The sequence below is a fragment of the Oikopleura dioica genome, chromosome 1, assembly GCF_907165135.1.
Source record: "Oikopleura dioica chromosome 1, OKI2018_I68_1.0, whole genome shotgun sequence".
Taxonomy (NCBI): Eukaryota; Metazoa; Chordata; class Appendicularia; order Copelata; family Oikopleuridae; genus Oikopleura; species Oikopleura dioica.
The window spans coordinates 372,539-397,891 of NC_137291.1; the positions used below are offsets into that span (position 1 = coordinate 372,539).

The window sequence follows — 25,353 nt, forward strand, 5'->3', positions numbered from 1 at the left end:
TGAATTCTTTAACTAAATGTAAATGCGAAAAAACATACACGATAACGACATGTTCTAGAAAGAACATTCTGTTTATAAATCATCTGTGCTTACTTAATAAAATCATCGGATTTGTTATGATTTTTTTGACATTTTTTAACTTCGTTTTCTATGAGAATGTCGAGAGATATCTTTGACTTCAGCTAGAAATGTCCTTTATGATCAGGGCCGACGCGTAAAAAATCAACCCCAAGAAAGCATCAACGAAGAGAGCTGAAACTTCGGGAAGTAATGTAGTTCGACCAAACTAAAAGAATTGCTATAAGAAGGCACCAGAAAACACCGCTCTATTAAACCGATACAAGAATCTTCATTACTACCAAGGCTTAAATACTTCCTACTACGTACTGCAACGACTAAAGAAAATTTTGTATGAAGAAATCAGTTGACCTTCAGTTCTCTGTAGTAATAGCTAGTTAACTACTATCTACTACCAGTAAAATAACTTGAAATTGAAATTTTACAAATCAAACTAGATTCGCTGTATTCAAATTAACATTTTTAAACATAGAGAAGAGACGAAAATACTGCTTAAAAAATTCGGACGTCTCTTTATCATAAATAATAGCAAATAAGGCTAGTTTTCAAAAATTAATTAATCCCTTGAACCGGATGATAAAAGAGAATACCTTCATTACAACAAATTTCTGAGAACGCTTCTATCTACAATTTCTGCCACTCGATATGCAAAAGGAAGTAATTTACTATATTACTACATTGCTATCCGACTCCATCTCTAATTCTGCTGGAGCTGATGGTTAGCTCTGCTCCCCTTATGCAGTAGAATATTCAGTTTTCCGTTGACGTTTATTAATATTCGCTTTATGCTTTAAATCTGGCCTTTGCATTAAAGCTTATTTCTGTGCTTAATAAGTCGAATCAAGAAGCATTCGGAAAAAAATATCAAACACGCTTAGCTTCAGAATATTTTCCTGTTTTTAATTTTAATTTCTAGAAAAATTTTTGCTTGTATTTAACCCAACGAGTCAAAGTCGACATTTTTATCGAAATCCGGTTTTAATCAGCTGCCCTAATTAGCCAAATCACCACAACAAGCCAAAAATTGTAATGTGTGTTTGCATACGCCTTAGGCACCATGTGACCAAAAATTGAGGTGATAAGTACAATTGTATTAACCTGGTGCTCTGTACCTGTTTATTTCCGCTCAGCTCGAACAAAATCAGAACGTGATCACTGCAAAAAAACAAATTTCCGATTATTTGAGGAGTTTTACCGGAAAAAAACAATATATTGGTTTTCGAATGTGGAGAATTCTAACTAGGATGTTAAAACCAATCATGAGTGAATTTTACTTTGAAATAAAATGAGCTATTGATATGCAAGAGAAAAACAATTAACACCATCAAAAAGTGCTTATTTTAATAAATGTTAGAACAAAGTTTCAGGAGAGTATGAGAGCATTTCGACAAAAAATGTCGAATTAGACTCGTGGGATTACGCTCATCGCATCGACTCGTGAATTTTACTCCCTTTGTTCAGATTTCAAAATTTTTTCTAAATTTTTTTTGTTTATAAATAAACTTCCATTGACAACACCATCGTTGTCTGGATATTATATGGGACGATTAAGAAAGTATTAACAGCCGCGCTCATTACAACGCTCATAATCTGAGATAAATAAATTCCTTTTAAATTATTTAAATCAAACTAGACGAAATTTTGACTTTTTGTATATAAAAAGTTTTAAAAGAAACCTTTGAAAATATATCGAGTCGAATAAACGTCTCTTCTAAGAAAGTGACGACTAAAGACCTCCCCTATGGTTTTTGCCGAAAGGGGTGTCGCACGGACCAAAATTTTGCGTAACCAAGATTAAGGTAGGTCATCAGTATACTTAAATATCAAAATTACATCCTTAATCTATGGACATACAATGTATGTTACATACATGTATGGCCTTCTTTCTGTTTGGTTCTGTTTCCTATTTCTGTTTTGAACTAAGTTTGATTAAACAGATTTTTATAAATACAGTCAAAATCGGCAGCTTTTTGCATTCACTTCGCAGCTGCCGACTTTGGCAGTCACTTTGCAGTGGCAGTTGCAAATTTAAAAAGTCTGGTAGACGCCATTTTCTTTCAGATTTTGATCTCCGATTTGGGTATTGTGCAGAATGTATGCATAAAGCACTTCCTAGGAACTTATAAAACAATGAAATAGGGATAATTAAAAGATTTTTCACATCGCAAATTATTTTACTCAAAATCTCTAGATATCAATAGTATATTTTTCTCAATTTATTTTCTTTCTCAGTTTCAAATGTCGTATTTCAATACGGATCGTTCAATAAACAATCCACCGGGGTCAAAGGAAAACGCTCCCTCTTCTCCTGATGGAGACCTGCCTGCGTTACCATATCCAGCTCAAAATCAAGGTCTTCCGGCATATCCACCAGGACAGAATTCACCCTATCCACCACCGACTTTCAATCCGTCTCCCTCTTCGCCGCAACCTGTACCTCAACCTGCTCCGCAACCAGTGGTGATCAATGTGGTGCAAAAAACTTTCAGTGAGTCTGTTATATTTAAAATTGATAGCAAAATAGGAGTGCAGCCATTTCGAAAATTGTGTTTTTTTCAGCTCAGCCTGTTCAAGCCTCTCCAATCGAAAGTAATGACCATCATCTTAGTCAGAGCAAAGAAAAACCTAAAAAGCGTAGTTTCTTTGGAACTCTTATTGCTATTACGATTCTTGTTTTCATCGTTACCAAAGTTCGAAATTTGAAGGAAAAGAATTTTGAATATTTTGGAAAAACTTTCTTTAAATAACTCTTTCACGGTTTTAGCCGTAAAAGGCCTCGCGGGGACCAAAATTCTAGAAAAATACGATTCAGTGTGGTCCTTCTTGTACTAATATAGTTTGAATTTTTTTTTATACACATATCTTTATTAATAGTCATAGCATAAAGTTGTAGAGGTTTACTCTCTATATAATAAACTATCAAACTTTCATAGTATTGTAATTTATTTGGTCAGTGGCTAATTTGGAAAAATAGCTGCTCGTGGACTAGTGACAGCCGGTTATATAGTGAGCTCAAGTGCTCTTGAAAAGCGCCGCGCCCAGCTCGGGCGACTTCCTTCAAGTGCCAACTTGATTCATCGGGAAAATAAAGACAGTAAATCCCTATACTATCTCCCTCCTTCGTCAGAAAATAGCAGATTTGGGAGGAAGTGTTGTAGGATAAGGCCAGAGCGGCTTTGAACAGGCGAAAATCGAAACAGAAACGAAGGTATTAGGAGCTGGTTGAAGCCGAGCAATTGGCTCTAGACGCCAGGTCAATCAAAGTCAGGCCGAATTCGAGATAGAGCAACGCAGTAAGTGTCCAGTTGGGTTTGATTTAGTCGCATCGAGGCGATTTCCGCTCGATTGATTTCAAAATTTTCTTGGTTCTGGTGAAATGTTCTTGGTGGCATGTTATCCTTGCTTGCCAAAGCAATGTCGGATTATTTTCAACCCTTTCTTTCCCTCTCCTCTGGGGTTTTCTATTTTACGTCGTATGAATTCACGACTTCCCCTTCGATCAAAGTTAGTCTCGTGGCGGTCCGAGCTGATTATGTATTACGAGGTTTCGCCGTTGATCTAAACGCATTTTTGTTCTTTTATTCGAGTTCTTTTCGCTCGTGAATTTTTTTTTCAAAAACATATTATGGTCAACTCAGCCTTTCGTTGCCGACAATTTTCGTCATAAAATCAAATATAAATTTCGTGGAATCTGTCAATCAATTTAACATTACTCCTTGTTATATCGATGGAGCCTTGTTAAGTTCGACCATGGTAGAGTTGGTGTTTCAAACGCAGCTCAACCAAAGTTCGCATTTCATTTACCGGTTATGCTCATTTTTCTGTGGAAGTCGTCAACTGCCAGTTGATGAGTGTCGGAAGCATTGAATGCTCCAGCAGGGTGTCAAATCGCGGGGGATTTTGAAGGGATTGCGCGCCACAGCGCCGTTTCGATCCCACGGTGTAAGGGATCGCCTCGCAACGAGAGGCAACGAAAAGGGAGCGCTCACAGAAACAAAGGGATCGCGCCGATCCCTTCGCGCGTGGGATATCCCTTCGCGCAAGGGATCTAAAATTTCTGAAAACGAGCGATCATGTAAAAATTCAACAACGATCATTTTTTAATGCGAAAATTGACCAACATATAATAATTCTTATCCTTTCAACGAAAAAACTAACCAAAATCATGGCATAATCAATCCGACTTTAGGTTTTTTTGTTTAAAATTTATTTTATTCATGTAAAAATTCACCATCCTTTTGTCTTCATCACAGATGGTTGGTACCTCGAGTTTTTTTCCGTCTTCCCTGTGATATCATCTCCAGCTGTTTGGATATAAACCCTTCATATCTGATTCTCGCAGCGGGGTATTACTAAGATACTATACTAATGATCGGAAATCAGCCCATCTGCAGAAGGACACCATCTATCCAGATGTATTGTCAATATAAAGTCCTCCAAAAATGAAATTTTTTCGTAAATATGAGTCAAAAACGACCATTTGATGAAGGTCCTTTGCTTTCTCCACCATCAACTCCGTTTGAGAAAAAGAAAAAAACCAAGGATGAGTTCAAGAAAATTGTAGAGATTCTAGAAGAAGATGAGAAGCTCATTTGCACTTCGGAGATCCATCATAATTACAAAGCAGATTTCAAACTAGAGAAGATCACGAAGTCAGACCAGACGCCGACGCCATATGTCATTTGCCGGAGCCAATTTTGCACTAATGCTGAATACAAACATAAGGTAAGAAAAAATTGACCAGATTTGAATTTAAATTAACCTTATCATGTAAAAATTAACCGGTAAAATTAAACCCTTTCAATTTAAAAATTCGATTTTAATTTTTCATGCAGAAATAAACCTTGCTCAAGTAAAAAAACTTTTTTCAAGAAAAAATCGACCCTTTTTATGTAAATATTGACCCTTTTAATGTAAAAATTGACCCTTTTAATGTAAAAATTGACCGTTTCCATGTAAGAATTGACCCTTTTCATGCAAAAATTGACCCTTTTCATGTAAACATTAACCCTTTCAATGTAAAAATTGACCCTTTTCATGTAAAAATTGTTCCTTCCCATGTAAAAATTGACCCTTCCCATGTAAAAATTGACCATTTCATGTAAAAATTGACCCTTCCCATGTAAAAATTGACCCTTTCCATGTAAGAATTTACCCTTTTCATGTAAAAATTGACCCTTTTCATGTGAAACTTGCCCTGGCTTGAGAATAAATAAGCCCTCTTCATTTTTGACCAGTCGAAAAAATTAACTCTTTTATAGGTTTTCTTTGGCATTCGAGGCAATTTGGCGAAAGCGAACCATGCGACTGACTACTACGTGAAACGTCACATCCAAGAACACCATCATTCAACCGCAACCGACGCCGAAGAGCTTGAGGAAATCGCCGCAGAAGTTGTTGCAAACGATGGTCTCTCGATTGGTGCTTTTGAAACCGAAACGATGAAGAAATTTTGCGCAAGGGCTCATCAGGCAATAGCGAATGGAATAAGCAGTCACAAAATTGTGAAGATTCTCAGGTAAAAATTGACCGTTTAATTTAGATAAATAAATTTTTAAGGCGCAAAAGTACCGTTTCCAATGGTATCGTCAAGTCAAAGCTGCCTGGTCTTATCCAGGAAAACAGATGCTGCTTGGTCCTTGATGGGTTCGATTGCCCTCGGCTAACGAAAGAAAGAAGTAGCAAATACCTCGGGGTCTTCATCGGGTTCTACGATTCGAACCTGCGAAAGACTCGATTTTTTCTTCTTCACTACGGGGTCATCTTCAAAGCAACTGATGCGAATGTACGTCGACAACTAGAAAACGTCCTCTCGGATTGGAATATCCTCGACTTTTTTCACGCAAAACGACTTCCAGTTGTCGGAGATGCGCCGATGGCTCAGGCCTTCTCTGACTATTTTGCCGTTGTCTGTGCAAGCCACACGATTTCGAATCAGTTAAAAAGGTAAATACATCATTCTTCTTTCATCAAATAACGTCTTTACTTTAGATATATTACCCTTGTCCAGAGCGATGCAATCGTCGGCGATAGCTGTGTCGAAATCGAGAAAGCTGTCTCAGCATGCAATCATCGAGCTGAACGAGACGACTGCTCCGAGAAATCCTTCAATGATCTAGTGAAAAGCTACACTCCAACTGAAGATGAGCTCAAGCACATCAGGCAATTCTACCCGAATTACGACAAATTCGTTACGATCGACAGGATCTACTACATCAGATTCAGGTTCGTTCTTCATCATTTCATGTAAAAATTGACTTTTTCATGTAAAAATTGACCCTTTCCATGTAAGAATTGACCCTTTTAATGTAAAAATTGACCCTTTTCATGTAAAAATTGACCCTTTTCATGTAAAAATTAACCCTTTCCATGTAAAAATTGACCCTTTCCATGTAAAAATTGACCCTTTCCATGTAAAAATTGACCCTTTTCATGTAAAAATTAACCCTTTCCATGTAAAAATTGACCCTTTCCATGTAAAAATTGACCCTTTCCATGTAAAAATTAATCATTCCATGACAAAATTAACCGAAGTCATGTAAAAATTAACCGTTATTATGTAATAATTGACTTTATCTTTCAGATCTTTCATCACGACGTACAAGCAGCTCATGGCAAACGAGCCTCTTCTTCGTCGTCATCAGAAGTACCTGACCGACTCAAAGTCGATCACACACGAAATCGACTGGAAGCTTGTTCATTACCTCTACTCAGTCTCTCAAGTCTTCGAGCCTGCTCTGGCGTCCACCGACTCGGATCACTTCTCGGTTGGAGACACCCTGGCAAAACTGTTCGACTTGCTGAAATTTTTGCTTCAAGTTGATCCGGCTGACTTCAAGGAAATCCACCAGGAGCTGATTCTGACCGTAGCAGACTACATTTTCGGTGCAAACATCACTGGAAGGAAGCCATCGAGAGGATCCTACATCAAATCGAGAGCAAATCCAGCTGCTTTGGTCGGGCTCTCCCTTGACTTCTTCAGCCGCCACTTCGAATTCACCTTGATCCGTAACCGACTTGACGACGCCTTTGAGAAGGATTCGTTCATCACCCAGTCTACATACAACACCCTCAACACTTGCTTTGATACTGCAGTTCCTGTCTGGAAGGAGACAGTGCGCAAAACCTTCTTTGACCTCGCCGAGCAAACCAAGCCAAGCGAAGAAATCTTTATTCTTGTAAGTAAAGGTTTATTATTTCCCGGATCTGGTTAATTTTTTCCCGCAAAGGGGTAATTCTTATCAAGTTTCGATTAGTTTCTGCATCTAGCGGTTAATTTTTACATGACATCGGATTACTCTTTCATAAAAAAGGTCAATTCTTACTCAGAGCTGGTCAATTTTTACATAAAAAAGCATAAATTATAAACATTATTTTAGGTTCCTGTTGAAAACCAGCAACAGACGACACCATCGGCAGCTACTTCATCACAGCCAAAGACGTTGACTCCTCCAAGCTCGCAGGAGCGCGCTCCGCCGACTCCTCCATCTTCTCAAGCAAAGTCGACTTTCGAGGAAGAAATGGAGCAATATTCAAGCGACGAGGATGAATGCGAAAAATCATCAACTGATGAGTTCTCTGCATGGTTCAAAAAGGAGAACAAGACGGAGCGCAAAGAAAGCGTCAAAAGATACAAGCAATGGTTGAACCAGCTCGATCCCCAGTTCAAGACCTCCGCCAGTACCGCTGAACGAAGTTTGATGTATTTCACACATCACGCTGGAACTTACCCGACATTCGCCAGAATCGCACAACTCGTACGCTCAACTCCTGGCTCAAGCGGCAGCATCGAACGTCTCTTCTCAAAAGCGAACGATATCATGTCTTCAAAACGCAACTGCTTGAACACCAGTACTGTTGAACTCATTCTACAAGTGTCTTCTTATCCAAATGTACAGAATCTATTTGAATAAATGTTTTTCGCTAAAAATTATGCGTCGAAATCCTGCATTTATGACCCCTTTGCATGCAAAAATTAACCGAATTCATGAAAAAATTAACCTTGATCATGCAAAAATTAACCCTTTCTTAGAATAAATTGACCGAGGTCATGTAAATATTAACCGAATTTATGAAAAAATTAACCTTTATCATGCTAAAATTAACCCTTTCTTAGTATAAATTCACCGAGGTCATGCAAATATAAACCGAACTCATGAAAAAATTGACCTTTATCATGCATAAATTAACCCATTCTAAGCATTAATTGACCGAGGTCATGCCAATATTAACCATTTTCATGGACAAATTTACCTTAGTCGCGTAAAAATCGACCAAAATCGGATAAATCAGGCTTTTAGCCGATCAAAACGCTCTTAAATGGCCCTTAGCCAATCAAAACGATCTAAAATGGCTCTCAGCCAATCAAAACGAGCGAAAACGTCTATCAGCCAATCAAAACGAGCGAAAACGTCTATCAGCCAATCAAAACGCTCGAAAATGCCCCTTAGCAAATCAAAACGCTCGAAAATGTATATGAGCCAATCAAAACGCTCGAAAATGTCTATCAGCCAATCAAAAATCTAAATGCTCAAAAAATGGTTTCGGCCAATCTTAATGCTGCAAATAGGCTTTCCGCCAATCAAAAAGCTTAAAAAATGATTCCAGCCAATCAGAATGCCCAAAAAAAAAAAATTTGGGCCAATCAAAATGCTCGAAATTTCCTCTTTGGGAAAAAGTTCTTAAATGTTGACTTTTAAAAGTTAAACATTCGCCTTCCATAGAATTGCACAAAAAATCTCTAGAACAAATGTTGATTTTTGTGTAAATTAATAATAATCGTCAGTTATAAGTATGCCCAGGAAGAAAGAAGAGTTCCCTATTTGCTGCACACTCTGCTTGCGCAGTTTAAAAATGTCAACTCTCGACTTTCATTTTAAACGTTATCACAAAGAAATAGAGCCAAGTCAACGACGAAATTACATTACAAAATGTATTATTAAAAAAAAAGTCGCAATTTCTTTCAGGAAATTTAAAAAAAAGATAAGAGTGATTCTTAATTTGATTTTTTTTAAATAAAATAGAAATCTTGAAGTAAATCAAGATTGTTTCCTCGATTCTACTGTGCGGGAAACATATCGAGACGATCTGGGAAGAGTCAAGAGTCACCAAGTTACCATTCGCTCAATAAAGGCGAAAGAAGATAAGAAAAAGTTCAAGAAATTCGTAGAAACGGCGCGTGAGAGAGCAGCGGCGAAGAAAGAAAGGGGTCGGTTATCCTTATATAACCTTTTTTGTGAAAATCTTTATTCGGTTTGTTCAATAAGTCAAAAAATATATTTAACTATTTTTAGTCACCACCGATTATTCTTCCTGCTCCAGTGACATTAACTAAAGACAGTCAATACGAATGTCCACTCATGACAGACAATTGTTCATCTTCATATGCAGCATCATCCTGTGAAAAATGTCCGGAAATTTGCACGAATTGTTACCAACAAGCATGGCACCCAGGCTACAAGTGCATTTTTTGCATGAAAAAATTGTATTAAGTTTTTCAACTTTCTGTTTCATTCGAAATTGTCCAATTCTAGAGTAAAAGTTTTGTGAAAATTGAGTACACTATGTTTTTCCGTGAGAATCCCTTATTATATCTGTTCAAGATTCCCCAATACATTTCGAATCAATTATTAAGTTTGAAAATCACTGTCTTAGAGCGCAGGCTCCGCTGGCGCCAGAAGCGCTCGATTTGGCGCTCTGGCTCCCGCGATCCCTTCGCGTTCAAAATGGCGCGCGAGCGATCCCTTCACTCTTGGGATCGAGCGTAGGCGAGTAAGCGCGATCCCTTCTCGATCCCCCGCGATTTGACACCCTGAACAGGGATGTAAATCACCACAGCCACCCCACCACTGTGGTGGGGTGATTTTTCACCATCCCCTTTTTTCCGTGGTGGTGGTGGGGTGATTTTTCACCATCACCTTTTTTCAGTGGTGGTGGTGGGGTGATTTTTCACCAACACCTTTTTTAGTGGTGGTGGTGGGGTGATTTTTCACTAACACCTTTTTTAAGTGGTGGTGGTGGGGTGATTTTGCACCATTTTTTTTCGAGAAGTGGTGGTGGGATGATTTTTTACAATGGCCATTTACATTTTATCTGATAGAAAAATATCATTTATTAAGATAAATAGATATAACTTGCGACATAAAAACTACTGTTTATTATAAAATTTTTTAATTTCTTCTCCAAGCTCCTTGAAATTGCCAGCGAATTCGTTTTGCAAATTTCTTTCGATCGTAGCCATCTTCTGGCGATTTCGACTCGGATCTCTTGTTTTGCTGGAGACGATGCTGAACAATCGCTCGATTTCTGATGACGACGAATTTATTGAGAGAAGCTTAAATTTATATTAACGAAAATAATAAGAATCAATCGACTTACATAACCAGTAATTTTATACAATCTTGGATAATCCATTTTGTTGGTCTCCCAAAAAGATCGAATAAGTGACGTTACTGATTGACTCTCGCCTGGGGAGTATTTTCCATTGATCTTCAAGAATAGCTTCCAGTCCGGTAGATCCATTATTGATTTCATCTAAGATGCTATAAGGCCAATAACCGTTATTTTTACTTGCCATTTATTCCCTTCGCGGGTGCTGAACGAGAAGCTGAGGCGACTAGCGAAGGATCAACATCAACTTCTTGGTCATCCGAATTTTGAGCAGGCATTTCACACAAGGTCGGCTCACCGCTTATTTTTCCCCAAAGATCTTTTATGTACTGCTTTGCGTCGTTTTGCCAGTTGGCAATTTCTTTTTTTAGAATTTCGGAATTTTTCCGAAAAAATAATCCGATGATTTCTCCATATGCCCGATGAGTTTATATAAATTGCACTTGTGTGTCGGCCAATAGACAAAAACCGCGGCTATAAAATATAATGAAGTAACTTTGAAACATGAAAATTTATACCTTTAGTAGCGCCCAAGACGCGAGAACTCTCTTTTCCCTCGACTTCTCCAATCGATTCACTAACATAAGCTTTTCCAGCCATGAAAAACATGAGTTTTATGAAACAGCTGCGAGCGAAAATTTCCTTGTATTCTCTTATTTCGAAATCTTCTTCAAACTCTCCATCCTCATTTTTCTTGGGAACTGCAAGTTTTTCAAGTTCGATACCAACTTGTTCAAAGGTCGGCAAATTCTCGGTGATCTTAATTTCATATGCAAAAATGATAATTAATTAATAATAATTAATAATAATAATTAATGATAATTGTTCATACTTTTGCATCTGTTCTTTCCATCCTCTTGATATATTTCATAATGCAGCTCAAAATGGAGTGAAGAGCCGCGCATTTTTCGAACGCAGGAATTCCATGGGACAAATTCTTTAGAACAGGTGAAAATTGGGTCATTTTAAGACTAGAGAGGTCATTTTCAGACTAGGAAAGGTCACATACGACTATTTTCACCCATTTCCTGTATCAAATATCGCTCATTAGATGTTGCAGAGTCCATCGTAAGAAGTTGATTTGACCAGGAGAGAATCAAGCGCAAATGCGTCGTTAAGGATGTAAATCGTATCAGATGCAACGGGCCGGGTAAGGGATATGATGTTTTGATCTTGTGTGCACTTTCCTCTGACAATGTAGAGTCAGGCTGCTCCAGTTTGATCATTTTTAATGAATCCGCGGGGGTCGGGACCAAATCGTAAAAATAGTCTCCAAGGGATGGGGGGCTTCCTTTTGGTTTGTTGAGGGCGTCTATATGTATGGAATTAAGAGAAAATATGTTAAAAACATACCGAGAGTAGCTTTGGAAATGCCTTTTTTTGCTTCTTGGATGAAAGATTTGATCGAGTCGAAAAATAATGAATCTAGATGAAAAAACTTTTCAGCTTGTTCTATCGCTGCATTTGCAATAAGACTAAAACAAGAGTTCGTTAACAATAAATTTTGTTCAAAATTTCATTTCTATGCGTAAAAAGCCCTTTTGCTATGCGAAAAAAGTCCTTTTTCTATGAGACAAAGACCCGCATATTGATTTGAACTCGACCTTAAAGAGTGACACATGCAGATATTACTTAGCATGCTTATGTTTCTAACCGACCAGTGACACTGCAAATCTGATGTAATCGCAATTTTTGCGGCGTCCAATGAGAATTTCTAATTGAAAAATATTATAAGACTTTCTTTCATTTTTACCTCGAGAGTTTGCTCGAAAATTGGAATTGATTCTTCGCTACTAGTTGAATCGACAGCTTCAAAAATTAGAGGATAAACCACCGTTACAGATCCAAGAGTCAGAGTAAGGGCAATGCAGTACGCTTGATCTTGAAAGTCACTTGTTTTGTTTATCATCGCTTTGTGATCAACTTGTAGCCCACAGTGACCCTTTTCAATAAAAAATGGCACATTTTCCGAAATATAGACCACCATTTCTTCTGCGGCGATATTGGCTTCTTTGGCGATAAAGTACCGAGATGATTTGAGTTTGATTGCCTCTTGTGGATCAAATCCAAGTGATTCAAGAAGAATTTCATCTCTTTTTGACACGATGTCACTTAATTTTTCATGAAGATAAAATCTTATCATCACAAGTCTTACCAATCAAAATAGCTCTGGCTGAGATTTTTAGCGCTAACAAGATAGGAATTGTATTTTTTTATTCTTGTAACAGCGGCCTCGGGAATCTGTTTCGTATTTTTCTTCGTCTTGGCGGCGGTGAAAGGATCCGAAAAGACCAATTCATGGTTACGCGTGATATGAATTTTTACTAAAAAGTTTTTGTTCGAAAAATACGCAGTTTACATTTATCGCGGCTTACTAGGGTTCCTCCACCTTCGCATATGAACTCTGAGCTCTTAGATTTACAGTCACCTTCGCAGCGGGCGTATCCACTGTAATCGCCATTTTCTTTGAAGCCGAAAAGGAAACCTTTAATATTCCAACCTTCGTATTCGTCGAGTACTTTCTGTACTCGGAGAAGAGTCTTTTGATCTTTCGCCTTGGCGAATTGAACTGACAAATTCTCTAATCTTTTGCGTTTTGCCATATTTAGCTCTAAAGAACTCGCCCGCGGCAAAAACAAAAAAGTGATATCTAGAATAATTTTGACTAAATTGATCTCGAAACTTTTTCACCTTTTCAATGGTGGTGGTGGGGTGATTTTTTCACCATCACTTTTTTCAGTGGTGGTGGTGGGGTGATTTTTCACCATCACTTTTTTCAGTGGTGGTGGTGGGGTGATTTTTCACCATCACCCTTTTTCGGTGGTGGTGGTGGGGTGATTTTTTCCACCACGGATCACCCCACCATTTTGCTGTGGTGGGGTGAAAATGGTGTGGTGATTTACATCCCTGATTAGAAAGAGCTCAAAAGTTATTCTGATAGAGCTAATAATATTTTTGGTGGTGCAATCACGTGACGCAGAAGAGCTCGTTGAAACGTCCAAAAAAGCTGTTTTTGACACCAATTTTGACTAAATGAACCCATGAAAGCTTGATTTGTCCATATTTTTACCCGTTATTTGGGGTTTTTGTCCCTTCTACCGCCTCACTTGATTGCGCCACCAAAAATATAATTTACTCTATAAGAATAACTTTTTGAGTTCTTTCTTCTGAAGTATGAGCCGATCGACCTTGATCAGGCGTTCAAGGTCGTCAAGCTTTTTTAGGTTTTCGGAGGCCTGTATCACGTGACCACGCGACCAGACCAAAAAATTTTTAATAGCAATTTTTTTAGTTGGATCAAACTACATTATATCCCGAAGTTTCAGCTCTCTACGTTGATGCTTTCTTGGGGTTGATTTTTTGCGCGTCGGCCCTGAGTCATGAGCACACAAATAGAACGGCGGTTGTTAAGCATTTCAATGCTATTTTATGTTGTCTTTTTCTCAAAAGAAACGATTATCATTATAAAATTATTATTGTTATAAATATATAATTGTCATTTATTAATTAAAAGACAAAACGGACAATTCCGGAAGTTTTTCTTCGGGAAAAAACGCCGAATCTTCGGAATTGTCCGAACTCGACTTGAAATTTTTTTTGCGTCAAAAGTGCCCTTTTGAAGGGTGTCAACCAGAAAATTGGCTTTTAAGTGCTGCGCAAGGCTTTTTTGACCCTTTCTGATTTATTTTTAATTTGGAAAAAGGTGGCCCTTAATTATTATTATTAGAGAATAGGCCTCTCAGTTGAATTTTAGTCTAAACTTTTCGGAATCGTGCGCTTTCAAAATTTTTCTCATTTTCCTCAAATTCCTGAATTTTCCGTTTTGTCTGTACATTAAATGTCTTGGTTTTTGAAAAGAATTCTGCTATTTTGGATCTAAAAACACAAAAGTCTGTAAACCTCACCAAGAGCGCACCGTTGTTACTAGGACAGCCCTAAAACTGTTCATTTATTCATATGATATAAGGGACCTCATCTTTTACAAATTTTTGGTGATCAGGCCCGCTCTGTATTTATTTTCGAGAATAAGTCGTTTTTGACGAAATAATTTTTGACGAAGAAATCTGCGCAATATAAGTTCAAGTGTTAAAAGACATATGATAATTTTAAGATCAAAAAACGTCTCTTCTGAAAAGTTTTGGCCTTTTATGGACCCCCTCCCCCCACGGTTTGGGTGTTTGATGAATTTCTTGAAGATAGGCAAAAATAGGGGTTTGCTCATCCAATTTATAAATTTTTAGATGAAGACACTCTTAACCCATCAAATAAAAGCTAAGGGTATGTTCTTTCAAAATCAGGAAGATCAAGGATAATTTCAAACTTAAGGTCTTCTCATTGTTACGTCAGAAAAGGACTTATGATCACCTTGAATTCGTTAGAGTTGAGGTCCCTTAGAAGGATATATGCACAGTTTTAGGGCTGCCCTATAAAAAATACATGCTAATAAGGGTGTAGCTAAGATAAGTGATCTTAATTTTTGATCCGCGCAAATCCGATTAACGGATAATTGCAAAATGAGGACGCTTTAACAGCCTGTATCTCTTGACGTGTAGATGGTAGACTTCGTTAATAATCACAAGTTTGATTGTAGAACGTTTTCGATTTTATTTCAAATCATCATCAGTACAAATTAAGCTTAAGATAAGGAAGAACATTTGTAAAATACCTCTGTTTATTTAGGGCAGATCTTGGCGCTCGATAAAATCAACTTGTTTTCGTCTTCTCGCGTTTTTGATTTCAGTTAGCGTAAGTTTGCTTTCTCATTAAACAGAGGTATTTTACAAATGTTCTTCCTTATCTTAAGCTTAATTTGTACTGATGATGATTTGAAATAAAATCGAAAACGTTCTACAATCAAACTTGTGATTAGCCTGTATCTCCTTAAATTACTTTATAGGGATTTACTGTCTTTATTTTCCCGATGAATCAAGTTGGCACTTGAAGGAAGTCGCCCGAGCTGGGCGCGGCGCTTTTCAAGAGCACTTGAGCTCACTATATAACCGGCTGTCACTAGTCAACGAGCAGCTATTTTTCCAAATTAGCCACTGACCAAATAAATTACAATACTATGAAAGTTTGATAGTTTATTATATAGAGAGTAAACCTCTACAATGGTGTCAGAAGTGTTAAAGAACAGCGACTCTAAAAACTGCTGCGCATAAACGACGCAGACAGGTAAGCACAATAGGTGCCCGATTAAAAATCGAAAGAAACGACCAGCACAAGCAAGACTGGCACGGAAACCAACTAGTCCGCATTGTCGTGATCACCATACGACCAGCCAAATGCTGAGCAAGCGCATTAATATGCCGATATCGGTGCGAGAGTTAAGTCTTTGCAACTGACACTCAAACCGTAGAAACAACAACAGCGACTCTATACACTGCTGCGCACAAACCGACGCAGACAGGTGAGCACAATAGGTGCCCGATTAAAAACAAAATCGAAAGAAATGACCAGCATAAACAAGATTGGCACGGAAACCAACTAGTCCGCATTGTCGCGATCACCCAACGAACAGCCAAATGCTGAGCAAGCGCATTATTATGCCGATATCGGTGCGAGAGTTAAGTCTTTGAAACTGACACTCAAACCGTTGAAACAACAATAGCGACTCTATAAACTGCTGCGCACAAACGACGCAGACAGGTGAGCACATAGGTGCCCGATTAAAAACAAAATCGAAAGAAAAGACCAGCATAAGCAAGACTGGCACGGAAACCAACTAGTCCGCATTGTCGTGATCACCTAACGACCAGCCAAATGCTGAGCAAGCGCACTATTATGCCGATATTAGTGCGAGAGTTAAGTCTTTGAAACTGACACTCAAACCATACAAACAACAATTAACCACAGCGATGCGTTAAAAAGAAAATCTCCGCCCAAAATGAAGCGAAATGCGAACATGTGTTAGTCCGTGAAAAGAACTGGAAAATATTGAACGACTGAAATAAGAATATCAAAGTTGAACAAATAACAAATATCAAGGATTTTAAACTAAAAATGGAAACAGAAGACGTCAAATCTGAAAAAAGAAAAGAGAGAAGCGATTCGCTCCGAGTTAAGCTACCCAACGAAAAAGTCGTCAATATACACACGGGTCCAGAGGAAACAGCAGTTACACTACGGGCAAAAATAATTGGCAAACTCGCTCTCGAAAACCTGAAAAAAGAGGAAGTTGCCTTACCCTCAGGGGTCCGTCTCTATTGCGCAGGAAAAGAAGTCCGCACTGACGCAGAAGTCTCGTCTTTGCCAAAGATACCCACAAACTATAATCGCGCTACCAACGGAAACAGTAGTACCAATGCAAAACACCTATTATCATCGGGCTGCCGGCATTAACGAACAGAACGATCAAAATCTCGCAGAGCAAGATACAAATCGACGGAGAAAGCATTAGGCTCCTCCGTAAGAAATTAACCAGACTATTCGAAGTAAAGAAAGCTGAACGAGTAATGGACGGGACAATATTAGAAGTCCAGGCACCAGTCGACAAGACGGAGGACCGAGCGTTACGGGAGCAGCTTACCTTTACTGTCCCCACAGCTTCCGGTCCCCTGGACGTCTCTGTATGGCTAAACAACCGCAGTGAATTGAAAGCTGCAACCGATTTACCATGCCTCTCCCACTTGCCTTGGAAAAAGTTCCTAGGACTATCCCGGCCAGGTTGTCCACTGGAATTTTCGAAGTCAGAAGCGTACTCAAGGATACGAAAGATGTACCTGAAAACAACGCTGTTTTCATAGCCAAGGCAGGTCGGGCGATGATCCGCGCGCTGTCACTTCAGACAGCCCAGACAGCGGAGGAGACGCGGGACGTACGACCCGAAGACAAAACTGTTCTCCGTCCTCGGACAACTGTGCTGATGAAACGCCAAAGGGACCCCGGGGAGTCAAAGCTCTTTCGAAACTGGAAAGGGCGGCTCACAGTCTCGAAGCGTTTAGACGTTTACACTTACCTTCTTGCGTCTGATCTCTACCCAAGACGACAATTTATTGCGCACAGGAGCAACATTCGGCCTGTCGCAACTCCTCAAATCGTCGAAGAAAAGGAAGGATGCGCATCCGAGGTACGTTAAATTCACTTAAACGGAATGAAACGTAAAATTACCGGCACGACAGGCAGAGGAACCACGCCAGAACCGGCGGTCAGGCCTTCGTGAGAGAAAACGCATCAACTATAGGTAAGATCCAATGCATCTCTTTGGGGAAAGAGCGCACCGACGGTATTCGCATTGGAAAACGTATTGACATCTATTTAGGGAATAAACGCCCTGAAAGAGAACAACTGAAAAAAATACACACTGAAACTATTGAAATATCGCCCCTTAAGTAGATAAGCAAAACCGTTCCGTTCCTCGAAAACAAAATTATTTCAAGATGAGATTCGGACCTAAAGATATTTTGGAACGGCTGGTGTTGAACCACCAGCAATCCCTGATGGGCCAATTCGCCATGATGAAATGGCTCTTTGTAATATTCCTTCTCGGAATCCTTATCCTCGGCTTGAGCCTCGGACTGTTACGCAGCAATCGCTCAGAAATTTGCGCGTATGATTTGCTACTGCTGCCGTCAAAAGCAAGAAGTGCAGCTTAAAGTTCTTCCGGCTCAGCAAAAGGAGACCCGGCGATGAAAATACGGGCAAAATCTTGGCAGAGCCTCATTCTCTTAAAAAAAAAACTCACGACCACTTCAGGGTACTAAAATAAGTACAAGATATCTGATTTGCGAAAATCAATTCAATTTTAAAAAGCCCCTTGATAAATTTTTGAAATAATATCTCCGAAACGAGAGCAGCTCCCTTTCTGAATTTCAATTTCCGACTTGTCAAGTTATTCCAAAACTCAACAACAAGTTGCTCGAGGCCGCCCCTGCCGGCTCAAAATTTTAGCTCGTCTAAAAACTTTTCGAATCGCCTTTTCGAATTGCTTGCCAAAACCGCGAGTAAATCAAGTTTCCTTCACATCCCATGACACCACCCTTATATACAGTGAAAACCCGAAATCTGCGCCTCCAGGGGCCAGCCAAGTTCAAATATTGCCTACCAACAGGCTCCCGCCGAGAAACAATAGGCTCACCTGGCAAGCGATAAAGATCGATAATGACCCTAGAATAACCTGCAAGTCACCGAGCAAATACAACGGTTTGCTTCACTCCTTAGGGTCCTGGCACAATTGAACCCGAAATTAAGAAAAAAAATACAGTCGACACGGAAAAGACTGGAGCACAGGGTGTCAAATCGCGGGGGATCGAGAAGGGATCGCGCTTACTCGCCTACGCTCGATCCCAAGAGTGAAGGGATCGCTCGCGCGCCATTTTGAACGCGAAGGGATCGCGGGAGCCAGAGCGCCAAATCGAGCGCTTCTGGCGCCAGCGGAGCCTGCGCTCTAAGACAGTGATTTTCAAACTTAATAATTGATTCGAAATGTATTGGGGAATCTTGAACAGATATAATAAGGGATTCTCACGGAAAAACATAGTGTACTCAATTTTCACAAAACTTTTACTCTAGAATTGGACAATTTCGAATGAAACAGAAAGTTGAAAAACTTAATACAATTTTTTCATGCAAAAAATGCACTTGTAGCCTGGGTGCCATGCTTGTTGGTAACAATTCGTGCAAATTTCCGGACATTTTTCACAGGATGATGCTGCATATGAAGATGAACAATTGTCTGTCATGAGTGGACATTCGTATTGACTGTCTTTAGTTAATGTCACTGGAGCAGGAAGAATAATCGGTGGTGACTAAAAATAGTTAAATATATTTTTTGACTTATTGAACAAACCGAATAAAGATTTTCACAAAAAAGGTTATATAAGGATAACCGACCCCTTTCTTTCTTCGCCGCTGCTCTCTCACGCGCCGTTTCTACGAATTTCTTGAACTTTTTCTTATCTTCTTTCGCCTTTATTGAGCGAATGGTAACTTGGTGACTCTTGACTCTTCCCAGATCGTCTCGATATGTTTCCCGCACAGTAGAATCGAGGAAACAATCTTGATTTACTTCAAGATTTCTATTTTATTTAAAAAAAATCAAATTAAGAATCACTCTTATCTTTTTTTTAAATTTCCTGAAAGAAATTGCGACTTTTTTTTTAATAATACATTTTGTAATGTAATTTCGTCGTTGACTTGGCTCTATTTCTTTGTGATAACGTTTAAAATGAAAGTCGAGAGTTGACATTTTTAAACTGCGCAAGCAGAGTGTGCAGCAAATAGGGAACTCTTCTTTCTTCCTGGGCATACTTATAACTGACGATTATTATTAATTTACACAAAAATCAACATTTGTTCTAGAGATTTTTTGTGCAATTCTATGGAAGGCGAATGTTTAACTTTTAAAAGTCAACATTTAAGAACTTTTTCCCAAAGAGGAAATTTCGAGCATTTTGATTGGCCCAAATTTTTTTTTTTTGGGCATTCTGATTGGCTGGAATCATTTTTTAAGCTTTTTGATTGGCGGAAAGCCTATTTGCAGCATTAAGATTGGCCGAAACCATTTTTTGAGCATTTAGATTTTTGATTGGCTGATAGACATTTTCGAGCGTTTTGATTGGCTCATATACATTTTCGAGCGTTTTGATTTGCTAAGGGGCATTTTCGAGCGTTTTGATTGGCTGATAGACGTTTTCGCTCGTTTTGATTGGCTGATAGACGTTTTCGCTCGTTTTGATTGGCTGAGAGCCATTTTAGATCGTTTTGATTGGCTAAGGGCCATTTAAGAGCGTTTTGATCGGCTAAAAGCCTGATTTATCCGATTTTGGTCGATTTTTACGCGACTAAGGTAAATTTGTCCATGAAAATGGTTAATATTGGCATGACCTCGGTCAATTAATGCTTAGAATGGGTTAATTTATGCATGATAAAGGTCAATTTTTTCATGAGTTCGGTTTATATTTGCATGACCTCGGTGAATTTATACTAAGAAAGGGTTAATTTTAGCATGATAAAGGTTAATTTTTTCATAAATTCGGTTAATATTTACATGACCTCGGTCAATTTATTCTAAGAAAGGGTTAATTTTTGCATGATCAAGGTTAATTTTTTCATGAATTCGGTTAATTTTTGCATGCAAAGGGGTCATAAATGCAGGATTTCGACGCATAATTTTTAGCGAAAAACATTTATTCAAATAGATTCTGTACATTTGGATAAGAAGACACTTGTAGAATGAGTTCAACAGTACTGGTGTTCAAGCAGTTGCGTTTTGAAGACATGATATCGTTCGCTTTTGAGAAGAGACGTTCGATGCTGCCGCTTGAGCCAGGAGTTGAGCGTACGAGTTGTGCGATTCTGGCGAATGTCGGGTAAGTTCCAGCGTGATGTGTGAAATACATCAAACTTCGTTCAGCGGTACTGGCGGAGGTCTTGAACTGGGGATCGAGCTGGTTCAACCATTGCTTGTATCTTTTGACGCTTTCTTTGCGCTCCGTCTTGTTCTCCTTTTTGAACCATGCAGAGAACTCATCAGTTGATGATTTTTCGCATTCATCCTCGTCGCTTGAATATTGCTCCATTTCTTCCTCGAAAGTCGACTTTGCTTGAGAAGATGGAGGAGTCGGCGGAGCGCGCTCCTGCGAGCTTGGAGGAGTCAACGTCTTTGGCTGTGATGAAGTAGCTGCCGATGGTGTCGTCTGTTGCTGGTTTTCAACAGGAACCTAAAATAATGTTTATAATTTATGCTTTTTTATGTAAAAATTGACCAGCTCTGAGTAAGAATTGACCTTTTTTTATGAAAGAGTAATCCGATGTCATGTAAAAATTAACCGCTAGATGCAGAAACTAATCGAAACTTGATAAGAATTACCCCTTTGCGGGAAAAAATTAACCAGATCCGGGAAATAATAAACCTTTACTTACAAGAATAAAGATTTCTTCGCTTGGCTTGGTTTGCTCGGCGAGGTCAAAGAAGGTTTTGCGCACTGTCTCCTTCCAGACAGGAACTGCAGTATCAAAGCAAGTGTTGAGGGTGTTGTATGTAGACTGGGTGATGAACGAATCCTTCTCAAAGGCGTCGTCAAGTCGGTTACGGATCAAGGTGAATTCGAAGTGGCGGCTGAAGAAGTCAAGGGAGAGCCCGACCAAAGCAGCTGGATTTGCTCTCGATTTGATGTAGGATCCTCTCGATGGCTTCCTTCCAGTGATGTTTGCACCGAAAATGTAGTCTGCTACGGTCAGAATCAGCTCCTGGTGGATTTCCTTGAAGTCAGCCGGATCAACTTGAAGCAAAAATTTCAGCAAGTCGAACAGTTTTGCCAGGGTGTCTCCAACCGAGAAGTGATCCGAGTCGGTGGACGCCAGAGCAGGCTCGAAGACTTGAGAGACTGAGTAGAGGTAATGAACAAGCTTCCAGTCGATTTCGTGTGTGATCGACTTTGAGTCGGTCAGGTACTTCTGATGACGACGAAGAAGAGGCTCGTTTGCCATGAGCTGCTTGTACGTCGTGATGAAAGATCTGAAAGATAAAGTCAATTATTACATAATAACGGTTAATTTTTACATGACTTCGGTTAATTTTGTCATGGAATGATTAATTTTTACATGGAAAGGGTCAATTTTTACATGGAAAGGGTCAATTTTTACATGGAAAGGGTTAATTTTTACATGAAAAGGGTCAATTTTTACATGGAAAGGGTCAATTTTTACATGGAAAGGGTCAATTTTTACATGGAAAGGGTTAATTTTTACATGAAAAGGGTCAATTTTTACATGAAAAGGGTCAATTTTTACATTAAAAGGGTCAATTCTTACATGGAAAGGGTCAATTTTTACATGAAAAAGTCAATTTTTACATGAAATGATGAAGAACGAACCTGAATCTGATGTAGTAGATCCTGTCGATCGTAACGAATTTGTCGTAATTCGGGTAGAATTGCCTGATGTGCTTGAGCTCATCTTCAGTTGGAGTGTAGCTTTTCACTAGATCATTGAAGGATTTCTCGGAGCAGTCGTCTCGTTCAGCTCGATGATTGCATGCTGAGACAGCTTTCTCGATTTCGACACAGCTATCGCCGACGATTGCATCGCTCTGGACAAGGGTAATATATCTAAAGTAAAGACGTTATTTGATGAAAGAAGAATGATGTATTTACCTTTTTAACTGATTCGAAATCGTGTGGCTTGCACAGACAACGGCAAAATAGTCAGAGAAGGCCTGAGCCATCGGCGCATCTCCGACAACTGGAAGTCGTTTTGCGTGAAAAAAGTCGAGGATATTCCAATCCGAGAGGACGTTTTCTAGTTGTCGACGTACATTCGCATCAGTTGCTTTGAAGATGACCCCGTAGTGAAGAAGAAAAAATCGAGTCTTTCGCAGGTTCGAATCGTAGAACCCGATGAAGACCCCGAGGTATTTGCTACTTCTTTCTTTCGTTAGCCGAGGGCAATCGAACCCATCAAGGACCAAGCAGCATCTGTTTTCCTGGATAAGACCAGGCAGCTTTGACTTGACGATACCATTGGAAACGGTACTTTTGCGCCTTAAAAATTTATTTATCTAAATTAAACGGTCAATTTTTACCTGAGAATCTTCACAATTTTGTGACTGCTTATTCCATTCGCTATTGCCTGATGAGCCCTTGCGCAAAATTTCTTCATCGTTTCGGTTTCAAAAGCACCAATCGAGAGACCATCGTTTGCAACAACTTCTGCGGCGATTTCCTCAAGCTCTTCGGCGTCGGTTGCGGTTGAATGATGGTGTTCTTGGATGTGACGTTTCACGTAGTAGTCAGTCGCATGGTTCGCTTTCGCCAAATTGCCTCGAATGCCAAAGAAAACCTATAAAAGAGTTAATTTTTTCGACTGGTCAAAAATGAAGAGGGCTTATTTATTCTCAAGCCAGGGCAAGTTTCACATGAAAAGGGTCAATTTTTACATGAAAAGGGTAAATTCTTACATGGAAAGGGTCAATTTTTACATGGGAAGGGTCAATTTTTACATGAAATGGTCAATTTTTACATGGGAAGGGTCAATTTTTACATGGGAAGGAACAATTTTTACATGAAAAGGGTCAATTTTTACATTGAAAGGGTTAATGTTTACATGAAAAGGGTCAATTTTTGCATGAAAAGGGTCAATTCTTACATGGAAACGGTCAATTTTTACATTAAAAGGGTCAATTTTTACATTAAAAGGGTCAATATTTACATAAAAAGGGTCGATTTTTTCTTGAAAAAAGTTTTTTTACTTGAGCAAGGTTTATTTCTGCATGAAAAATTAAAATCGAATTTTTAAATTGAAAGGGTTTAATTTTACCGGTTAATTTTTACATGATAAGGTTAATTTAAATTCAAATCTGGTCAATTTTTTCTTACCTTATGTTTGTATTCAGCATTAGTGCAAAATTGGCTCCGGCAAATGACATATGGCGTCGGCGTCTGGTCTGACTTCGTGATCTTCTCTAGTTTGAAATCTGCTTTGTAATTATGATGGATCTCCGAAGTGCAAATGAGCTTCTCATCTTCTTCTAGAATCTCTACAATTTTCTTGAACTCATCCTTGGTTTTTTTCTTTTTCTCAAACGGAGTTGATGGTGGAGAAAGCAAAGGACCTTCATCAAATGGTCGTTTTTGACTCATATTTACGAAAAAATTTCATTTTTGGAGGACTTTATATTGACAATACATCTGGATAGATGGTGTCCTTCTGCAGATGGGCTGATTTCCGATCATTAGTATAGTATCTTAGTAATACCCCGCTGCGAGAATCAGATATGAAGGGTTTATATCCAAACAGCTGGAGATGATATCACAGGGAAGACGGAAAAAAACTCGAGGTACCAACCATCTGTGATGAAGACAAAAGGATGGTGAATTTTTACATGAATAAAATAAATTTTAAACAAAAAAACCTAAAGTCGGATTGATTATGCCATGATTTTGGTTAGTTTTTTCGTTGAAAGGATAAGAATTATTATATGTTGGTCAATTTTCGCATTAAAAAATGATCGTTGTTGAATTTTTACATGATCGCTCGTTTTCAGAAATTTTAGATCCCTTGCGCGAAGGGATATCCCACGCGCGAAGGGATCGGCGCGATCCCTTTGTTTCTGTGAGCGCTCCCTTTTCGTTGCCTCTCGTTGCGAGGCGATCCCTTACACCGTGGGATCGAAACGGCGCTGTGGCGCGCAATCCCTTCAAAATCCCCCGCGATTTGACACCCTGTCCCTGTTTCTAATGAAGTATGAGCTGATGGACCTTGATCAGGCGTTCAAGGTCGTCAAGCTTTTTTAGCTTTTCGGAGGCTTGTATCACGTGACCACGTGACCAGACCAAAAAATTTTCAATGACAATTTTTTTAGTTGGCTCGACCTACATTATGTCCCGAAGTTTCAGCTCTCTACCTTGATGCTTTCTTGGGGTTGATTTTTTGCGCGTCGGCCCTCATGAGGGGAGGGCGCTGGGGCGCAATACCGATGGGAAGATTCGCTTTCGGAGTTTTCAAACTCCCTTCCGGGGCGCAAAATTGCTTTAGGGTGGCGCGCTTATTCCTTCAAAGAAATCCAAAACACACATTTTACAGCTTATGAATTATTGAATAGCAAACTCTCAAATTATCAAATAAAATATAAAACTGTTAAAAGAAGTGCAAGAAAAAAGAGTCACTTTTTTGTGACAGGCTGGATTCTTGTCACAGATATGAGAGTTTACTCACTCAAAATATATCGGCGGTAGTTTCTTTTTTGTTTTTTTTATTCTGAGAATATAGACACACTTTATGAAAGCCTACCTAATTTGCAGCTGCTCTTAAGCGTTAAGGGTAAAACATCAAATCAGCCCGGCGCGCCACGCTGGATCAGCGGCCCGCTGTGACCTACTTTTCAAAAGGCCGTTACTTATGAACGGATAAACTTTTTTCAAAACTTTCTTTTGGCTTATATTGATT

At 39.1% G+C, this 25,353-nt stretch overlaps 3 protein-coding genes across 3 annotated transcripts; 1 reads left to right on the top strand and 2 right to left on the bottom strand.

Moving 5' to 3' along the window:
• The first annotated feature begins 4,539 nt into the window (after positions 1-4,539).
• Positions 4,540-7,991, top strand: LOC145702761 (uncharacterized). Its single transcript, XM_081780029.1, has 6 exons — positions 4,540-4,803; positions 5,340-5,596; positions 5,638-6,024; positions 6,070-6,303; positions 6,662-7,256; positions 7,458-7,991. Exons 1-6 carry the CDS (start codon positions 4,540-4,542, stop codon positions 7,989-7,991), a joined length of 2,271 nt encoding a protein of 756 aa, XP_081636155.1.
• Positions 7,992-10,657: 2,666 nt separating this feature from the next.
• Positions 10,658-11,400, bottom strand: LOC145695351 (uncharacterized). Its single transcript, XM_081772352.1, has 3 exons — positions 11,300-11,400; positions 10,986-11,226; positions 10,658-10,941 (listed from the first exon to the last, which is right to left on the bottom strand). The coding sequence occupies exons 1-3, from the start codon at positions 11,336-11,338 to the stop codon at positions 10,835-10,837; spliced, it is 387 nt and encodes a 128-aa protein (XP_081628478.1). The 5' UTR covers positions 11,339-11,400; the 3' UTR covers positions 10,658-10,834.
• Positions 11,401-20,594: 9,194 nt separating this feature from the next.
• LOC145702780 (uncharacterized) lies at positions 20,595-24,047 on the bottom strand. Its single transcript, XM_081780053.1, has 6 exons — positions 23,784-24,047; positions 22,991-23,247; positions 22,563-22,949; positions 22,284-22,517; positions 21,331-21,925; positions 20,595-21,128 (listed from the first exon to the last, which is right to left on the bottom strand). The coding sequence occupies exons 1-6, from the start codon at positions 24,045-24,047 to the stop codon at positions 20,595-20,597; spliced, it is 2,271 nt and encodes a 756-aa protein (XP_081636179.1).
• Positions 24,048-25,353: the final 1,306 nt, after the last annotated feature.